The 19,574-nt window shown below is 31.5% G+C and overlaps 3 protein-coding genes across 3 annotated transcripts; all 3 read left to right on the top strand.

The window, feature by feature from the left end:
* Positions 1-2,680: 2,680 nt before the first annotated feature.
* On the top strand, positions 2,681-4,237 carry IAQ61_008520 (uncharacterized protein; the record flags this gene model as incomplete). Its single annotated transcript, XM_066098031.1, has 2 exons — positions 2,681-2,967; positions 3,610-4,237. 2 exons carry the CDS (start codon positions 2,681-2,683, stop codon positions 4,235-4,237), a joined length of 915 nt encoding a protein of 304 aa, XP_065951987.1.
* Positions 4,238-9,350: 5,113 nt separating this feature from the next.
* On the top strand, positions 9,351-10,211 carry IAQ61_008517 (uncharacterized protein; the record flags this gene model as incomplete). Its single annotated transcript, XM_066098030.1, has 2 exons — positions 9,351-9,393; positions 9,874-10,211. 2 exons carry the CDS (start codon positions 9,351-9,353, stop codon positions 10,209-10,211), a joined length of 381 nt encoding a protein of 126 aa, XP_065951986.1.
* Positions 10,212-13,634: 3,423 nt separating this feature from the next.
* IAQ61_008516 (uncharacterized protein) lies at positions 13,635-14,192 on the top strand (the record flags this gene model as incomplete). Its single annotated transcript, XM_066098029.1, has 1 exon — positions 13,635-14,192. The coding sequence occupies one exon, from the start codon at positions 13,635-13,637 to the stop codon at positions 14,190-14,192; it is 558 nt and encodes a 185-aa protein (XP_065951985.1).
* Positions 14,193-19,574: the final 5,382 nt, after the last annotated feature.

Genomic DNA, 19,574 nt, shown 5'->3' with positions numbered 1-19,574 from the left:
ATAAGCCTTTGGCTACTTGCGCAGCAAAGTTATAAAAGATCAAAAAGAATTAAAAGCATAGGAACTAAAAGAAGGTTCAATCCGTAATGTTCCATCCTTATTTAAAATTAGGTGAAAACGGTTAATAATGTCCTAATTAAAGACCGTCGGCATATCGAAATGTCGCTACAGACTGGGTCACCGGGGCTAAGTTGTAATACTTGTTCTAATGTACAGTCGAATTCTAAAACGAGTGTGATATCGTTAGGAGGAAGGAAAATACTTGAAGCTACACACAGTGGTATAATCATTAATACGTTGATAGTAACTCCTGGATAAGATAGTGTTACCTAGACGCTAGCTTAATCTTAATTAGAAATGATCTATACTGTTTTTATTTATATTAATGTTAATAAATGTTAGAATATCTGAACTATTCATAGACAGTGTTAACAGTATACCTTTAGCTATATTAATAGGTAGTTTCTTTAATTATTTTGTTAATAATGTTTTACCGTATATGATTAATAGTAATAATATACTATATCATTTTACAAAAAAAAAAATTTAACGAATGTTACATCTGTGTCATGAGATGGATATTTAGCAGAAACTTCTCATATAACAAGTATAGGAAATGTGTTATATGGTAGTTATTCTATATGGTTAATAATTACATCCATCATTTTATTATTAGCGATGGTGGGTGCTATTGTTATAACTCTAAAGCCACAAACTAATGCAAAATAAAAAAAAAGATTAAAATTATAGTACGTCTTTCCTGTTTGTTTCTTTTTTTTTTGAAAAAAGAAACACTTAAAAAAAAAGAAATTAGCTCAATTGGTAGAGCATCCGTTTTACACGCGGCAGGTTAAGTGTTCGAATCACTTATTTCTTATGATTTACTCTTACTAAGTCGATATATTTACAGAGATCTTAGCTTAATGGTAAAGCGTATGACTTTTAATCATTCTCATAAGGGTTCAAGTCCCTTAGATCTTATACGGGTTCAACTCAATTCCCTTAGGTTTCTATAAAGGTTCAAGTCCTTTAGAACTATAAAAAAGAGAAAAACCTATATAGTTAGAGATAGAACGGGTGGTTTTTCGCATATTTGTGGAATTATCCTACCATTTTATATGAATAAACTACAGACTATACTATCAGTTATTTTTTTTTTTTTCATATATCATGATATATGTAAAAAAAAAAATTACAGCCCCAGTCTTCATTTCGCTAAATCGAAATGAAGACGCGAGGGCTAATTTTTATTTTGCAGTGTTTAATAGTTGGTTTAAGCAAAAGAAAATAAAAAGAACCGAAAGCTTACGGGGGGAGGGGATGGTCCCCTTCAGGCGCCAGACCTAAAGGTCAGTCCCTCTAATTTTTTTTGACGTTATTTCGTGTACGAAATAACTAAAAAAAAAATAAAGAGAATAGCAAAAATAAAAACTATTTAGATTTTTGTGAAGTTTCTATAATCAAGTAAATCTCATTTAATTGAGAAAGGATTAGAAAATATTAAACTAATTAAATCACTATTTAATAGTGGAGCAGTTTAATTCTAAACCCATTCATTTTTTAATAATAAATTTACTTTGACGTCTTTCCTTACTTTTTTTTTCTTTAAGCTAAACCTTGCAACTGACCGTAAGCAAAATAAAAAAAAAATAACAAAAAAGTAAGCGGCCATAGGATAACTGGTTAGTACAATAGGATATTAAATTATTATAAAGCTACCTTGCGGGGCTATAAACTCACCATTGTGTGTAATGGTAGACCCTCCCCCCCCCTAAAGGATTACAGTAGACCCGTGTATCAGGTAAAGAAATTTAATTCATTTTTAGTTACTTAAATATATTTAAGTATTACACATTTATTAAGGAGATATGACGTAATATTATAGAGTAAGTAAAGTGAGTTATAGGTGAAAGTATAAGGGGCAACAAATTTTTATACATTCTTATTCGCATAACGCATAGCACATAACGTGTAACAGTAAAGCAATGCTTCTAGGACTTGTCTATTACAAAAATATATTGTATGTTGTCAACTTTTTAAAAGGAGACTACAGGTAGGTTTAAATAACTATTGTTAAACTAGTAGGTTCGAATCCTGCAGTCTCGACCTTTCTTTATGGCTGTTTTTATTGTCACTGCCCATGCCCATTTTAATGGGCGTATGTATATATATTTATACATTAGAGCTTTTTTCAATCAAATAATTTGTAGGTTTTGGAATTTAGAGGTTACCCAAAATTCTATAAAGTAAAAAAAAATGTCCTCTTTTATTAACTTATTAAACTACAACCATGAAAAACAACATTATATCTGATTTTTACACTATTATCGCACTATCTGAACTCAGAGAGCCTAAACAAGAAAGCAACACAATGCCTACTTTTTATTATTCCTCCTTTTTTTCTAAAAAGGCCCCTGATACTACTGTTTATGAGATAGGGCATTGAGTTAATTCTATTTATTTTAAAAATTTGATGATTTTTCAAATAAAAGAAGATATTCAAGAACATATAGAACAAAAAGAGGAATTTGTTAATGAAACAGGCGGTTCTAGAATTACTCTTCTTGATGCTCACCCTAGCGTTTTCTTTTCTAAAGAATTTATGCTTTATTTGCTTCATTATTCACGAAAAAATCCTGGTACTCAAGTTGTTTTATTTTATAAAAACATTTCCTTAAAAATGGTCAAAACAGCTTTTAAAACAGTAGGTGTACAGATTAGCGGAGGTAATAATACATTAAAACATATTCTTTCGCCGCAACAATTTTTATTATCTAAAATTATCACCATGTTTTATGGTGCTAATACTGATTTAGTTACTAAATCCTTTTTAGAGATAAGTAACAATAAAACTCTTACTAGGGCCATTCACGATTTTACTTCCGAGAACGACAGATTATTGTTGGAAAAAATTAAATTGAAAGATGATTCTTCTATGGACCCTGACGAATATTCGAAACTTTTCGAGTATAAAAAATCACTAGATAATTCCGTTGAGACCTCTAAAAATAAAAAATTTAATTATGTTCAAAAAAGATCTTTTCATTGTTTTTCAAGTTCAAAAAGTAGCAGTCTGGATTATACAAAGATTAATTACTTTCCATTATTGTCGAAATTTACTGGTATTATGGGGGATTCTAATAAAACAGATATAGAAAAACAAATTACGTTAGAAAAATTTTGTAAGGAATTTATTAAAAAACAGACTGAGTGTGGTCAATTGTTGATAAATAGTTATAAGGGTTCTTTACTTAATTTTCAAAAAGGTCGCGTTAAATATTATATATCTCTAGTTGTAGGTATAATTATATTGTTCCTGTTACTATCTATTCTACCGTTATATGACGTGGACAAGACCCTTATAATAAAAGAGACTAGTTTGTCCCTTATACCTGTTATTCCCGTTAAATTTTATTCGGATGCTTTTAAACTAAAAGCGGATATTCTTAAGGATAATAGGGAAAAAGCAGGTATATATAGATGAACTCACAAGTCTTCCGGTAAAACTTATGTAGGTTCTACGCTAAATTTAACTCTTAGATTTTGAGGTTATTTTTCTTTAGCTTTTTTGAAAAAAGAAATAACAAAAGGGAATAGTATAATTTATAGATCAATGCTAAAATATCGTCATTCAGCTTTCAGTTTGGAAATTCTAGAGTATTGTGACCCTTTGAGCCTAATACCTAGAGAACAATACTATATTGATCTTTTAAAACCCGAATTAAATATTTTAAGGGTTGCAGGGTCATCTGCGGGGTTTAAACATCGTGAAAAAACAAAAGAGTTACTCAGTATTATAGGTTTAAAACGAAAAGTATCGGAGGAGACTAGATTAAGGATATCCATTAACAATAGCCAATCTAAGTCTGTTGTAATTATTAATAGAGAGTCTGGATCTGCAAGCGTGTTCCCTTCTATATTTAAAGCCTCAGAATATATGAATATTTCTCCTACTCACTTTAACTATTATCTCTCTAGGCAACCTATTAAGGGAAAATATTTAGTAACAAAGATAGATGACATTGATGTTACTTCAGTTTATAAAATAAATGAACAAAGGGTTAACCCTAAAGCCTTTATTGTTTGCGTTACAAATATTGAATCAGGCGCATCTTTTGCGTACCCGTCTATGACAAAAGCTGCAGAGTTTCTAGGCGTTACTGTGTCTTTTCTTAGCAGATGTGTTAGAGAAGGTAAACACTGTAGGGGTTTTGTCGTGGAACGACAAAAATCTTAATACCTTAAAGTAATTTACACCTACAAGTACATTTAATTTTTTTTCTTTTTTTCGTATGTAAATATGCAGCATAGTATTATACATTGGACAAATTTTATCTATATGTAAATAAACATAATTTATTATTAAATATTCAGGATTAAATTAACCAAAAAAAAGCGGCCATAGGATAATTGGCTATTCCAATCGTCTTCCAAACGATGTGTACCGATTCGAGTTCGGTTGGCCGTATAGGGTCAGTAACTTAATGGTAGAGGACTTTCTTGTCACGAAAGTAGATATCGGTTCAAGCCCGGTCTGACTCGTAATTCTATACTTTTAAATACCTATCTAGGGTTTTAACTTTATACCCTTCAATTTTATTTAGTTTTTGTAATCTAGTTTCTATGTAAGTTACATTTTTAATAAATCCCATTATGCACTTAAGTTTTCAATTTCATATTTAGTATCCATTATAGGATTAACTTCTATTTCGTATTTAACTTCCTTTTTAGTGAAACATATTGCATTTAAAAATTGACATAATGGCAGGTAAAAGGAAAAGTTGCTATAGGTAAGGCGAGATATTTGCTAAATATTGTGTTTAACACCTGGTGGTTCAAATCCGCTCTTTTCCGAATATAGGTGTAATATTTTACACATTTAGATGTATAGTATACCCAGATGAATAGTGTTTTTACACACCTAAACATTAGTATAAATTATATATAATAGCAGTAGTGTAATTATTTTGAATTTAGTATGTTTATGTATTATCTTTATAAAATGAATTCATCCATTAATAATATAAAGGAAAACGATAATAAATCTAAAGGATGAATAAAAAGTCTTATCGTATATATGCTGCTATTTTTGAGCATAATTCCATTAAAAAGTATTGTTCAAATTTAGATGTTACTTATAATTTTAAAGAGTATAGTTTAATAGGTAAAATAGGAAGCTTCAAACTTCATATTTCCAGTTCAAGTCTGGATGCTCTTGTTATAACATAGTATTACGAAAAGATCTAAAGGGTTTAATACATTTATTTTGTAAGACTTTTAATAGTCTTTTATTAGGCTTACGTTTTCAAATATTCTATGTACAATAAAGGTTCCTTAGCTTAATAGGTAAAGCGCATTTTTGATAAGGATGTGATCGACGTTCAATTCGTTGAGGAATCAATAAGGTGCGTTAGTTAAATGGGTATAATGACATGCTACGGACATGTTCTTACAAGTTCGAGTCTTGTACGCACTTGTATTCCAAGCATATATTACCTATTTAATCTATCTATTAAGATAGAATTGTACACACCTATATTCTAATAATGATAAATATATTTTATTGACAGAACCTATACAAACTAAAAAGAGAATTGACTTAATGGCTTAAAGTGATAAAATAGCCAAACATTATTTACCTGTATAAAAAAGAGAATTGACTTATTGGCTTATAGTGGTAACATGCCAACACATTATATACCTATAAAAAAAAAGAGAATTGACTGAGTGGCCTATAGTGATAAGCTTGAAACTTATTTTGGTGTAAACCAACATCCGTTCGAATCGGATATTCTCTGCATGAAAAATACAACTAATAACAATTTAACATCGAAAGAGATAAAATCTTTATTTTTTTTATGAATATACAGAAGCTTCAAAAAAAGAAATATATAACAATAATAACAGGAAAACAGGTATATATCTATGAACACACAAAGCCTCAGGTAAAAAATATGTAGGATCTAGTTTGAATATATCACAAATATTGGTAAAATAATTTTCAAAGTCTTGTTTGCTAAGAGAAACAGAAAGAAACCAGAGTGCGATATATCGTGCTATATTAAAATACGGTCTATCAGAGTTCAGCTTTGAAATAATTGAGCATTGTTAACCGAGTATTTTGATTGAAAGAGAACAATATTATATTGACTTAATAGATCCTGAGTACAATATTTTAAAGTTTGCAGTTAACCGTCAAGGATTCATTCATAGCGAAGTAACAAAGGAGCTACAACGTAGTGCTAGATTAGGTACAGTTTTATCCGGAAGAACTAAACTAAAGATGTCTAATTATAACCCTAAGTCTACTCCAATTACTGTATACAACAAAGAAATTAATGAAATTTATGAGTTTTCAACTATGAGAAAAGCAGCAGAATTTTTTGGTACATCTCATTCTCAAATAATATGTTACATAAAAAATCAAAAGCTTTTTAGGGGTATATATTCTATTAAGAAAAAAGACCCAACAGAATTGTTATCTAGTCCCTAGTTACTAGTCCCCTGCAAACATGGGTAGAAAAAAAAAATAACATAGACATGTTTTTTTTTCAACCCTGCTGCGAGACAAGGCCCGCGTAGGATAGTCATGAAAAAAAAAAAGAGTTGTGTATTAGGCTACACTTATTTGGTTGAAAAATCACATCCGTTCGAGTCGGATATTCTCTGTTATATTATTATAGACTATCTGTTATATAATATAAGGATATATTATAAGGATCTAATACAATATTTTTAGGTATAGTATAACTATGTTATAAATAAGTTATACCTTATAAAGTATATTCTACGTTATAAACGGGTTAGAGCCAGGTTGGTTAGGCGCCTCATTTGGGTTGAGGATTTGTTATGTTCGAATCATAATAACCCGAAATAGGATTTTAAATTATTGTACCTATAAATATATAGTAAGGTATTTGATATGTAATGTATTATTTCATAATTTTATTACCTTAATTATATTGGTATACCTTTTCAGATGGTATGTACGGAATCTATCTTAGAAATGTCTCGAAACTTAGGAATCGATTTCTTGGATGCCTAGGTACTTTGCTACTAAACATGAATTTGTGTAATATTTTAAGGATTAATTTTATGGCTAGTATATAAAGAGACTATTATAGCAAAAGATTAAGCTGTATATTATACCTATAGTACCGTAATAAGAGTGAAGTTATTTTCATTTATTAGCGGAAAGGTGGAAGAATTTCTCAATTTTTATACATGAACACCATAATATGTTAAAAATTTTAAATGAAAAAAAACGAAGTGAATTGAAGTATCTTATTAGCTTCAGGAAAATAAATCAAACGAGATTCTATTAGTAGTGTGAATGAAAATAGATAGCGGCTTAAAGTAAAATAGATTAATCTGTTTGAATATAGGGGAACCTTCCTCTAAGCCTTAATATAATATACAAGAAATAGAGAACAGTACTGTGAAGGAATATTTTAAAATAGTAGTCTTATAAGCAGCTCAAGGTAAGTTTAATAAACATATGAGAGCGTACCTTTTGTATAATGGGTCAGCAAGTTCTAGTTAGATGCAAGCAAATAATGATTAGTGGTGATATAGAATAGTTATAAAGATACACGAAAAATAATCCATTTGCCTAGATAATCCAGTTATTAAGTAATGAATTAGTATCTAATTAGAGACCCGAAGAGTAGTGATCTTACCATGGTCAGGCTTATAAAAGGCCGAATGGGTAATATAAAGAAATGAGCCTCTTTAATTAGCTCAAGTAGAAGTGAACCTTCTGCTAAAAATCGTCAAATTGACGGGAAACCCCTAAAGCAATTTCAACCAAGCAAAAATGGTAACATATTTTGTGGCGCAGGTAATGACTCGCGGTATGGTAAAATCGAAATTGATTACGAAAGTGAATGGGTAATCCGCAGCCAAGCAGCATAATAATTTGTATTATTGTGGTGTGCAGTTCATCGACTAGATGGTGATCGGCGAAAGCTTAAGATATAGTCAAACCTCTGTGGAAACACAGCAGGATAATATAATTTTATGAAGTTGATAGTATATTTTTTTTTTATAAAACATATTTAGTTTTGTTGTGAGCTAAATATATCTCAGGTACATCACAACAGTTTTCTAAGACGTTCTTATTTTATTACCTTCAAATTAACTAATTTGAATAATAGACGAGTAAATTATAGCAAGTATATACCCGTAGCAGCTACAAGCAAGGTACAAGTAGAAAGGTACTCGGGCCACTGAAAGGCTCGCACCCTAACTCAGTGATAGAATAGAAAGGATAACCTCTAAAATAATGAATGTCAACCTCCGTATTTAAATTAAAAGCGACTATAACATTCTTTCTACAAACGATAAATACTTTTTCTAGATCCTTTTCTTCAGGTAACATTGGTAATTCCAAGCCAGTTGTTATTTATGATAACGCTGATGTGGACAAAATACGTATCCTAACAGAAAACCGTAATAAAGTAGCTGTATATCGTTGAGTAAATAAGGTAAATGGTAATATTTACATTGGTAGTTCTACTAATTTACATGTTAGAATGTATACATCAGTTCTTGGTTGGTTAAATTAATTTATAGGCTGATAAGCCTGTAAAGTAATATTAGTCCATCGACTAATATGTTCGCCATTTTGTTAGTTTGCAACGATCACGTAATGAGTTTTTATTATTAAATTACGACCGTGAAGAAGCCTTTTTTTAATAAAATATTTTGGAATTGGTAAAAAGTGTTCGATTCATAAAGTTTATTAATAACGGCCTTAAAAGCCAACCTATTATAAACTACCCAATGAATATTTTGTTAAGGGCACCAATTAACAAAGCAAGTTTGCCAAAAGATTAATATTTTTGTTTAGAGATATGACTCCATTATTTGTATAAATATAGGTTGATTTGCTTTAGTATTTTAGGAGTTTGTTTCACAAGAATGAGCTATATTATTAAATATTGATTTTTCGAACAAATAATGCTAAATCTTAGTATATTTAGATAATGACGATCTAGGAAGGACCAAAATCCCTTTTGATGGTACATCTATGATTAAAGTAAATAACCAACTAGTATACTTTAAAGGAGGAGTTACCTCTAAACAGGGTACTTGTTTAAAGGTGAACAAAAAACAAATTAAGAGATATATATTAAAACACAAGAGTGATTAAGAGGAAAATTATATAATTATTATTAATGAAATGAGACAGAAAAAAGAGTTAACATATTTAAAAACTACATTAAATTACGAGGGGTGTATTAAAAGCGTTAGGATGTACACTTCATCTGCGGAGCAGACCAGCCGACTTTGTGAAGTCGGCGGGAGGGCTTTAAACACCAATCTTTCTTTTATTATTGGTTTTATAGATGCTGAGGGAAGCTTCTCGGTCTATATGCGTAAAGATCCTAGGTATTCTCAAGGATGACAAATTAAACCTGTTTTTGCTATTGGGCTACATCTTAATGATGTATTATTATTAGAAGATATATGTACATTTTTAGGTGTAGGTAGAATATATAAAACAAAGGATTCAGTGCACTTACGCGTGGAATCACTCGAGGGTGTTAATAAATTAATAAAAATATTAGACAATAATCCTTTTATAAGTCAAAAAAAAAGCGGATTTTTATCTATTTAGAAAAGCTGTAGAGATAATAAATAACGGTGAACATGTGACAAAGGAAGGGTTAGATAAAATTGTAGCTATTAGAGCCTCAATTAACTGAGGTTTAAGTGAAGATATTAAAAAAGCCTTTCCTGGTGCCAGTATTTATGAGAGACCCTGTTTTAAATTACCATCTATATTGGACTGCAACTGATTAGCAGGTTTTGCAGAAGGAGAATCCTGTTTTGCCATACGGGTTTCAACCTCTGTAACTAACAAATTAGGTAAATCAGTTTCATTAAGATTTACTATAACTCAACATGAAAGAGATATTTTATTGTTGAACAGTATTGAGAAATTACTTGGTTGTGGGCAAGTTAAAAAACGTCCAGCTCAACCCTGTGCAGATTTAATTGTTACAAATTTAAGGGATATTAATGAAAAGATAATACCCTTTTTTGATAAGTATCCTCTAATAGGTTGTAAAAAACTTAATTATCTTGACTTCTGTAAAGCTGCTGAACTAATTAAAAATAAAGTTCATTTGACTTCAGAGGGGATAAATGAAATTATTAGCATTAAGAATGGTATGAATAAAGGAAGAGATAATGAAAAATTATAGAGGTTGATTTAAGCACGGGTTCAAGATTTTTGTATAAAATACATAAAAAGTAAGAGATTTTAGTTTACGTTCTTTAGCAAAAAGTAATAGACCTATTGATAGAGCTCTTTTAAAACATGGGTTTTCTAACTTTAGATTAGAAATCTTGGAATATTGTTCCTATGAAGATGTACTTAAAAGAGAGCAATATTACTTAGATCTTTATAAACCTCATTACAATATAGCTACAATCGCGGGGTCTACTTTAGGATATAAACATTCTCAAGAATCACTAGAAAAAATGAGAAACATTATTCTAAGTGATGAAGTAAGAGAGAGAAAAACTCTCTCTACTGTTAATGCTTCTATAGCTAATAGATTGGCTATTAGTGTTAAAAATATAAAAACTAATAATGTAACAAGTTATGCTAGCTTAACTGAGGCAGGTAAAGCACTAGGTGTGTCAAGAGCTGCAGTAAGTCAAGCATTGTTGCATAATAGACTAATTAAAAAAACGTATTCTATCTGTAAAATTAAATAAAAGCTTCAAAAAAAAATAAAATTATATTGTCTGTTAAATGGATAGTAATAAAATACTATTTAGGGAGAAAAATCTCAGCTCGACCTAAAATGGAATAAAGAAAATTCAATGGTCAAAGAGATAATTTGTATCGTTGTAAAGATATCCAAAGAACTGTGGTAAGTTAGTGAAAGACAAACCTGACTACTATAGCTGGTAAAAAAAATATTGAGCATATTTTTAGGCCAGTGAGTAGAAGTTAACCTTCTGCTATAAACCATCAAATTGACGGGAAAGCCCTAAAGCTATTTCAACCAAGCAAGAGTGGTAACACATCTTGTGGCACAGGTAATGACTCGTGGTAGGGTAAAATCGAAATAGATGTACGAAAGGAAATGGGTAATCCGCAGCCAAGCAGCATAGTCGTTTTAGGCCCCCTCCTAAAACCTTAAAGAGAGGGGTCCAAACAGACTATGGTGTGCAGTTCATCGACTAAATGTTGGTTGGCGCAAGCTTAAGATATAGTCAAACCTCGCCCGAAAGGGTGCAGAATAATAAAAATACTTTTTTTCACATTAGTCCCTATAAATTTTCTGCCTTTAAGGCCCATATTCAATCCTTTATTACCTTCATATAAGATTTATATCTAGATCTTGTATTGAATAATAGCCGACGACTATCGTGAATAAATACCCGTACAGCTGAAGCAAGGTACACCGTAGAAAGGTACTCGGGTCTTAAGAAGGCCAGCCCCCTAACCTTAGATATAAATGAAAGCATAGAGTCTATAGGAATTGGATATGTTTTTCCACCATTTTAATAATTAAAAAGCTACTAACATGAATTTCTTTCTACATTTATCTATAGGACTACGTCCTTATTCAACAAAACCAGTAAATAACTCTTCAGGTTTAAAACCTGTAGTTATATACCATAACAGTGAACTGGACAAAACCCAAATACTTCGTGATAATAAAGATAAACCAGCTATATACCGTTGGATTAATAATATTAATCATAAAACATATGTTGGTAGTTCAGCGAACTTGACTGTAAGGTTATACAAGTACTTTAGTATTACACACTTAACTAAGTATAAAACTCCCATACACAATGCTCTTTTAAAGTATGGATTTAATAATTTTAGTCTAGAAATATTAGAGTACTGTGAGAATGGGACAGATCTTGTAAATAGAGAACAATACTATTTTGATCTTTTAAAACCTGAATATAATATTTTAAAGATAGCAGTAAGAAAAAAAAGTAAAAAAATGTAATTTTTTTACTTTTTTTTCTAACTCCTTTAGGATTCAAACACAGCGAAAAAACCCTAGAATTTTTCAGGAATGATCGTAAGGTGAGTGAGGAAACAAGAAACAATCTATCGTAGGCAGCAACAGGTAGAATATGGACTGAAAATGATAAAACAAAAATATATATAGCACGTAGAGGTATTAAACTTTCAGATGAAACTCGTGCAAGAATTTCAGCCGCTACTATAGCACTCATTGGTGTATCAGTTACAGTAAAAAATGTAAAAACTGACACAGAATTACATTATGCAAGCTTAACGGATGCAGCTAAAGCAATAGGTGTTAGTAGAACAGCGGTTAGAAAAGCCCTTGATACAGGTAGAATTGTAAAAGGACAATTTTTAGTGACCACAAAAAATTAAAAAGTATTTTATTATTCGCTAAATGGATAGCTATTTGCTATTTAGGGAGAAGGACCTTAGCTCAGCCTCAACAAAAAGGCTAAAGAGGTAGATTTGTTTCCGCGAAACATATGTAAGTATGTAGTTTAAATAACATCATAGCAGGTACAGAACTGTAATCTCGGACAATTTGTGCATGAGTATCCTTTGGGTATTTATACCTACTAGGGTATGTAGTGCCTTGTGCATATGGGGGGGTCGTGAAGACTCTATTCGCGAGTATTTGCTCTCGGAAGGGCAATGATGAATGTTGAACTATCAGACATTTAACGATAAGGTTGTATAGGCTTGAGTAATCTATATAAGCAGCCTAAAGTGAAAGTGAACCTTTTGCTATAAATTTTCAAATTGACGGGAAAGCCCTAAAGAAATTTCAACCAAGTAAGTATGGTAACATAACTTATGGCACAGGTAATGACTCGTGGTATGGTAAAATCGAAATTTATGAACGAAAGGAAATGGGTAATCCGCAGCCAAGCAGCATAATAATTTTAGGCCCCTCCTCAAAAGAGGGGGGTCCAAACAGATTATTATGGTGTGCAGTTCATCGACTAAATGTGAGTTGGCACTAATAAATAGTGCTTAAGATATAGTCAAGCCTCACTCGAAAGAGTGCAATGGCAAGAAAGTAACAATTTTTTCTAATTTAAAACAATATAATCTAAAGTCGACTTTTACAAAAGACTTAATACCGACAAGCGACTTCCTTTCGAAGGGGAATCAAATGTAGTTGGGCTCACACCCCATACAATTGATGTCAATAGGGTTAAGGTACTGTAAGATGCGATGTCAAACAGCTTGTCAAGTAGGGTACTTGGCCGGACTTAGTGGAGACACTGATGATCTGAGAGATGAGCGTGATAAGTTTAAACTTTCATGACCCATGCTTGGTATGAGACAAGCACTAGGCTGTCGACATATTTAATTTTTTTATAAAACAAGTGAACTACAATAATAACAGAAATCAAAATTTTTTAGATACGGTTAAGATAGTATCTCCTATTAAAACATATAGCAATGCGGAAGAAATGAAAACAGAAGCATTAAAAAATAATAAAGGTAAATCAGGTATATATCGTTGAATAAATATAATTAACGGTAATACCTACGTGGGTAGTGCTGTGAACTTAAAAAAAAGATTAGCCCTCGCGTCTTCTTTTTTAATATAAAAAAAGAAGACTGGGGCTGCTGTGCTGGTAATTATTACAATATGAAAGAGTTAACTAGAAGTCCTAGACCAATTACAGATGCTTTATTAAAGTATGGTCATAAGAATTTTATACTAGAAATTTTAGAGTATTGTGATACAACAAATCTTATAGAAAGGGAACAATTCTACCTTGATTTACTAATACCTGAGTATAATATATTGAAATTCGCTTTCTCTGTGCTAGGATATAAACATACTCAAGAGACAATAGCAAAGTTAAAAGAGAAAATTGTATCCCCAGAGCATAAGATGCTTATATCTTCTATTCATAAAGGTAAAGAAGTTAGTGAGGAAACTCGAAAAAAACTAGCTGTAGCTACAGCTAACTATAGAAAATTAAATCCTTTATCTAAAGAGGCTTTAACAAATTTAAAAACTAAAAGCATTCTACGTGAAGGTGTTGCAGTTTCAGTTTTAAATACTGAAACAAACATTGAAAAACAATTCACCAATCAAACTGAAGCTGGTGAATTTCTGGGTATCTCTAGGCAAGCAGTTTATTCTGCCATCAAAAGAGGTTCAACCGTTAAAGGTGTGTACCTCTTAAAAAAAATGTAAAGGTTGCGTGCACGTAAGAATTATTCTTACAAGTAAAATTTAGAAAAAAAAAAATTAGAAAGTTACTTTCGTTTCAGTTTACACTGAACCAGGTTTAGCCTGTTGTCTAAATGGATAGTTATAATGACTATTTAGGGAGAAGTACCTTCACTCTGTCCGATAATAAGGATAAAATAAGGTAGATCTGTGTGTGTCAAAAGGGAAACAGCCCAGAACAAGTGTTTAAGGTTCCAAAGTTTTTGTTAAGTGAAAGTAAGGAAGTATTTAAACTATACAACCAGGAAATAGGCTTAGAAGCGGCCATTTTTTAAAGACCTACCGGATGATGTAGGATATCATCTATGTGGGGTAAATTATCAAATTCCGGGAAAGCCCTAAAGATTCTGATACTAAGCCATATGCGAAAGTATATGAGTGGCTGAAGTAATTACTCAGGTACAGTAACAAGTCAGAATATGATCGAAAGAGAAATGGGTAATCGCGGATCTAAGTCAGATAGTAAAATATCTGTAAAAGAGCAACGAGTAGACGATAGTTGACATAAAAGATCTTCTTTTGTGTTTAAGGTGTACTCTAATGGGTTTTGAAAGAAACAGTCGAGTCAGAATCCTTTCTTAGTAAATAAGAGACAAGTAATAAATTCTATACATAAAAGAGACTTGGAGTTCACTAGAAATTTTAGTACTGTATCACAGGTAACAAAATTACCTTGTTGATGGGTAGCTGGGTTTGTAGACGCTGAAGGTTGTTTCCGTATTTCTATTATTAAAAATAAAAATTACAAGGGAAACCATTTACTTCCTTCTATTTATAGTGAAAATAATGGATTGGGTGCTACTATGCCTCTATCTGTTAGACTTTATTTCCAAATAGGGTTACACTTAAAAGATGAAAAGATTTTAAATTTAATTCAATCCACATTAGGGGTTGGAAAGGTTTATAAATCTAAAAGTCGTCCAGATTCAGTTGAATTACAAGTATATTCTTTTAAGGATATGTCTGCTATTATAGAGTTTTTTGATATATATCCTCTAATAACTCAAAAGTGAGCTGATTTTTTACTTTTCAAAAAAGCCTATGAATTGATTGTAGATAAACAGCATCTTACTATTGAAGGTTTAATAAAATTAGTGGAAATAAAAGCTTTAATTAATAAAGGTCTTCCTGATCAACTTAAAGAAGCTTTCCCTAAATTTAAACTTAATAAGGGTAGATGTGAAGTTATTAAAGAAATACCTGATCCTAATTGAATTGCTGGGTTTACCAGTGGTGAAGGAAGTTTCAATGTTAGAGTATTTAAATCTTCTAGTCATGCAAAAGGTTATCAAACACAATTAAGATTTCAAATAACTCAACAAGCTCGAGATAAGTTTTTAATGGAGAGATTAGTTAGTTATTTAGATTGTGGTTATATTTCTGAACGTGGAGATATTATTGATTTTAAAGTTACCAAATTTTCGGATATTGTTGATAAAATAATTCCGTTTTTTGAAAAGTATAACATAATAGGTGTTAAATTGGATAATTTTCAGGATTTTTGCAAAGTAGCCAAACTTGTTGGTGATAAAGATCACTTAAAAGTTGAAGGCTTAGAAAAAATTAGACTATTAAAATCTAATATGAACACATTTAGAGAGATTGACTAAGGTTATTTTTCATTTGCATAGCTTTATAGACATAAGGTCAATACCTACCCTTAAAATATAGTGTGCTAATACTTAGGTTTTTATAGATCAATCTAAATATTTGCAAGTATTATTTGTTTCATGTTATATATGATAAATCTGATGGTTATGCGTAACAGAGCACTGGTTCAAAGGGTTAAGTAATTAACCTAGTTAGTTAAAAGCGCCGAAGATATAACGGATCTAAAACAAAACACCGACACCTTGTCCATAATAATAATATTAGGTTAAATCCTATTTTAATATACTTAATGGTTATTTAAGTATTATTTATGGGGTAGCGGAACATTGGGTAAATAGGATTAGAAAAAGAGGCTAGGTATTTCTGAGCGCTGAGGGGGAAAGGTACCATGTAGATTATACTACAATTGTCAGAACCCTTTGCACCTGTGAAAGGTATGAGGCAAAGGTTTCATATAACGGTATTTTGAAATCACATGATAGATTTTAATGCAAGTAACCTTAGAAAAAGGTCATAGTGACTTAAGGTGATTAGCAGGAGTAGCACCCAAGGAAGAAAAGATTCGTTCAGATTCATATGAATCTGAACGACACCCTCGAAGGGTAATAAGACCGAAAAGGGAGAACAGATTAAATTTTCATTAACTACAATGTATAGGTTAAACCAATACATGCGCCTGTTAGATATTGCAGGTTTCCATAAATATCCCAAGTGAGAATGCTGACACGAGTAACGAAAAAGAGGATGCCTATAAAGAAAAGGGCGATGCCCTATAGGTCCCTCTCGCCTTAAGCTTATGGCATAATAAAAAAGTTAATCGGTCTCTAAGTTAAACCTAAAGGATAAAATGATGAGAGAATATATGCAACAACATAAAGAAACGGAGTAGAATGTTCTGGAAAAAGCATATAGAATTAGTATAAATACTAAAATAGTAAATTAACTAAAACAGATTAGTAAGCTAAAAGCTTATTACTAATAATAGGCAATAAACTAAAATAGATGAGCCTAGCAGTTGACTAATTTTGATATACCGTACCTAAAAACTACCACAAGTAAGCTAGTAGAGAATACGAAGGCGTTTGAGCTAACAATCATAAAATGAGAGTAGGTTTCTCAATATTTGTGATAAAGAACCAAATTCCGGGGAAGCCCTAAAGCTTTAACAACTAAGCTTAACTGGTAACAGTTAAGTGGCCCTATTAATGACTAGGGATATAGTAATATCGTTAAAGATTCTAGTAATAGAAATGGGTAATCGCGGATCTAAATCAGTAATGTTTTAAATAATTACTGTAAAAGAGCAACGAGTAGATGGTTCTTCAGTTATAAACCTTTAATATTAAAGCATTATAACTGTAAGGTATACTCTAGTAGCCGGTGAAAATCGGGTTTAACAATTTATTTTACATATTTGGGTTATTCATTTTGCATAGTTAAAGCAACTAACTGTTTTAACATACTTAGATGCCTATTTTATATAGGTTAGCATGTACCCAAAGTCGATTCTTGCAAAAGACTTAATACCGACAAGCGACTATCCTTCGAAGGGTTAATCGTGTGCGGCTGGGCTGACACCCCACGTATCGATGTCAATAGGATTAATGAATTGCAAGATGCGATGTCAATCAACTTGCCAAATGAGGGTAGTTGGCCGGTCTAGTTTCGCTCATTGTTTTTATAAAAAACAATGAAGACTCTAGTAACCCGAGAAGTGAGCTTGGTATTCTGTATCAAAGACCCACGGAGGTATACATTGAGGGCAATATTTTGAAGCAAACTAGTATTATATCTTTCACAAGAAGGTAGAGGTTGTAGTGCTCCATACGTCGCTCATAATTTAACAGCGACGGTGAGGACCTATGGCTTAGATCCCGAGAGTGATAAAAGGCCATTCTCGATTAAAAATACGAAATCCAAGGTTAAACATACATGGATAGGATGCGGAAAAAGTAAGGTCTGTCAAGGGTACCGACACTAAGTTGTCGACATATTTATTAAAAATTAAACTATTACAAAATACAATCTATTAAATAATAAATTAAACCCCAACTTTGTATCGGGATTTACTGATGCAGAGGGATGTTTCCATGTTTCTATCGTAAACCAAGCAGATGTTAAATTAGGAAAAAGTGTAAGAGTGTTATTTCAGATTTCTTTACATAGAAAAGATAAAGTACTTTTAGATCAAATAAAAGATTTTTTTGGTGTAGGTCAGGTAATAGATCGTAACGATGGAGCCTTTTATTACAAGGTTTCTCAGATCAAAGATTTGATGTTAATTATTAACCATTTTGATACGTATCCTTTACTTACACAGAAACGTGCAGATTTTGAATTATTTAAACAAATTATTGATATAATATCTAGAAAAGAGCATTTGAGTGAAAAAGGGTTACAACAAATAGTTAATATTAAGGCTTCAATGAATTTTGAAAAACTATCGGGTAATTTAAAGGCTTCATTTCCTAATACCGTACCTGTATACAGACCTAAGATAAAAGACCCTGTAATTTATGATCCTGAATGAGTAGCTGGTTTTGTAGATGGAGAAGGTTGTTTTACAATTAACATTTATAAAAGAAAAGATACTGTGACAGGAGAAGGAGTTAAGTTGGTTTTCAAACTGACTCAGGATAAAAGAAATAAAGAACTCTTAGTAAGTCTTATGGAATTATTTGGTTGTGGTGGTCTTTACAGTCAATCTAAAAAAGTCGATGTTATAGATTTTATGGTTACAGGTCTTTCTCATATTATAGAAAAAGTAATACCTTTTTTCTTAGCACACCCTTTACAAGGAGCTAAGAGAAAAGAATTAGCAGATTATATAAAAGTAGCTGATCTTATGAAATTAAAAGCTCATCTAACTAAAGAAGGTTTAGACCAAATTCGTACTATCAAAGGTGGTATGAATACTAAACGTTCATAATGTTAATACCCATAATTAAATGTGTAGTGTTCATAATAAGTTAGGAACAATTCAACTACGCATAGTAATCATATTTCAATTTTTCTCTCTTATTCACTATTTAACTTTTGTATGTTTTAGTGAGTAGGGAGAACTATTATAAATAATAAATTGTTAAATTAAAATACCACATTAGCCTATTCCTTTTTATCTATGGTCAAATTTGGACCAAATTGATATTTAGGATGAATTTGTGGACGTAAGGAACTCGGCAAATTGACACCGTAACTGAGGGAGAAGGTGTGCCATTCCTACTGATTAATATCAGTTTAGGAAGAGGAGACATAAAATGGTGTTGCACGACTGTTTAATTAAAACACAGCACTTTGCGTAAGATGTAAATCAATGTATAGAGTGCGCTATCTGCCCAATGATGGCTGGTTAACGGATTTACTTAGGCGACTAAAATAGGCTAGGTTTTGAAGGAACCCCCATTTAATGGCGGCCTTACCTGCTTTGAGATGTAGGATATCTCATTTGTGGGTCAAACTATCCAATTACGGGAAAATCCTAAAACATTTGGTACCAAGCCGTATATGAAAATATATGAGTGGCTGAACTAATTACTCAGAGAAGGTAACAAGCCAAATGATGATCGAAAGAGAAATGGGTAATCGCGTATCTAAGTCAATATTATACAATAGACCCACAAGCCAAACGTATAATATTGTAAAAGAGCAACGAGTAGACGGTAGTTGATATGATAAGAATTTATCATATTTAAGGTGTACTCTAATGGGTTTCGAGAGAAATTATCAAATAAAAAT

This window comes from Plenodomus lingam (genome assembly GCF_022343315.1).
Source record: "Plenodomus lingam strain CAN1 chromosome Unknown contig_32, whole genome shotgun sequence".
In the NCBI taxonomy this organism is placed as follows: Eukaryota; Fungi; Ascomycota; class Dothideomycetes; order Pleosporales; family Leptosphaeriaceae; genus Plenodomus; species Plenodomus lingam.
The sequence above is the reverse complement of the archived record's forward strand: the minus strand, read 5'-3'. Positions and strand labels throughout refer to the sequence as shown.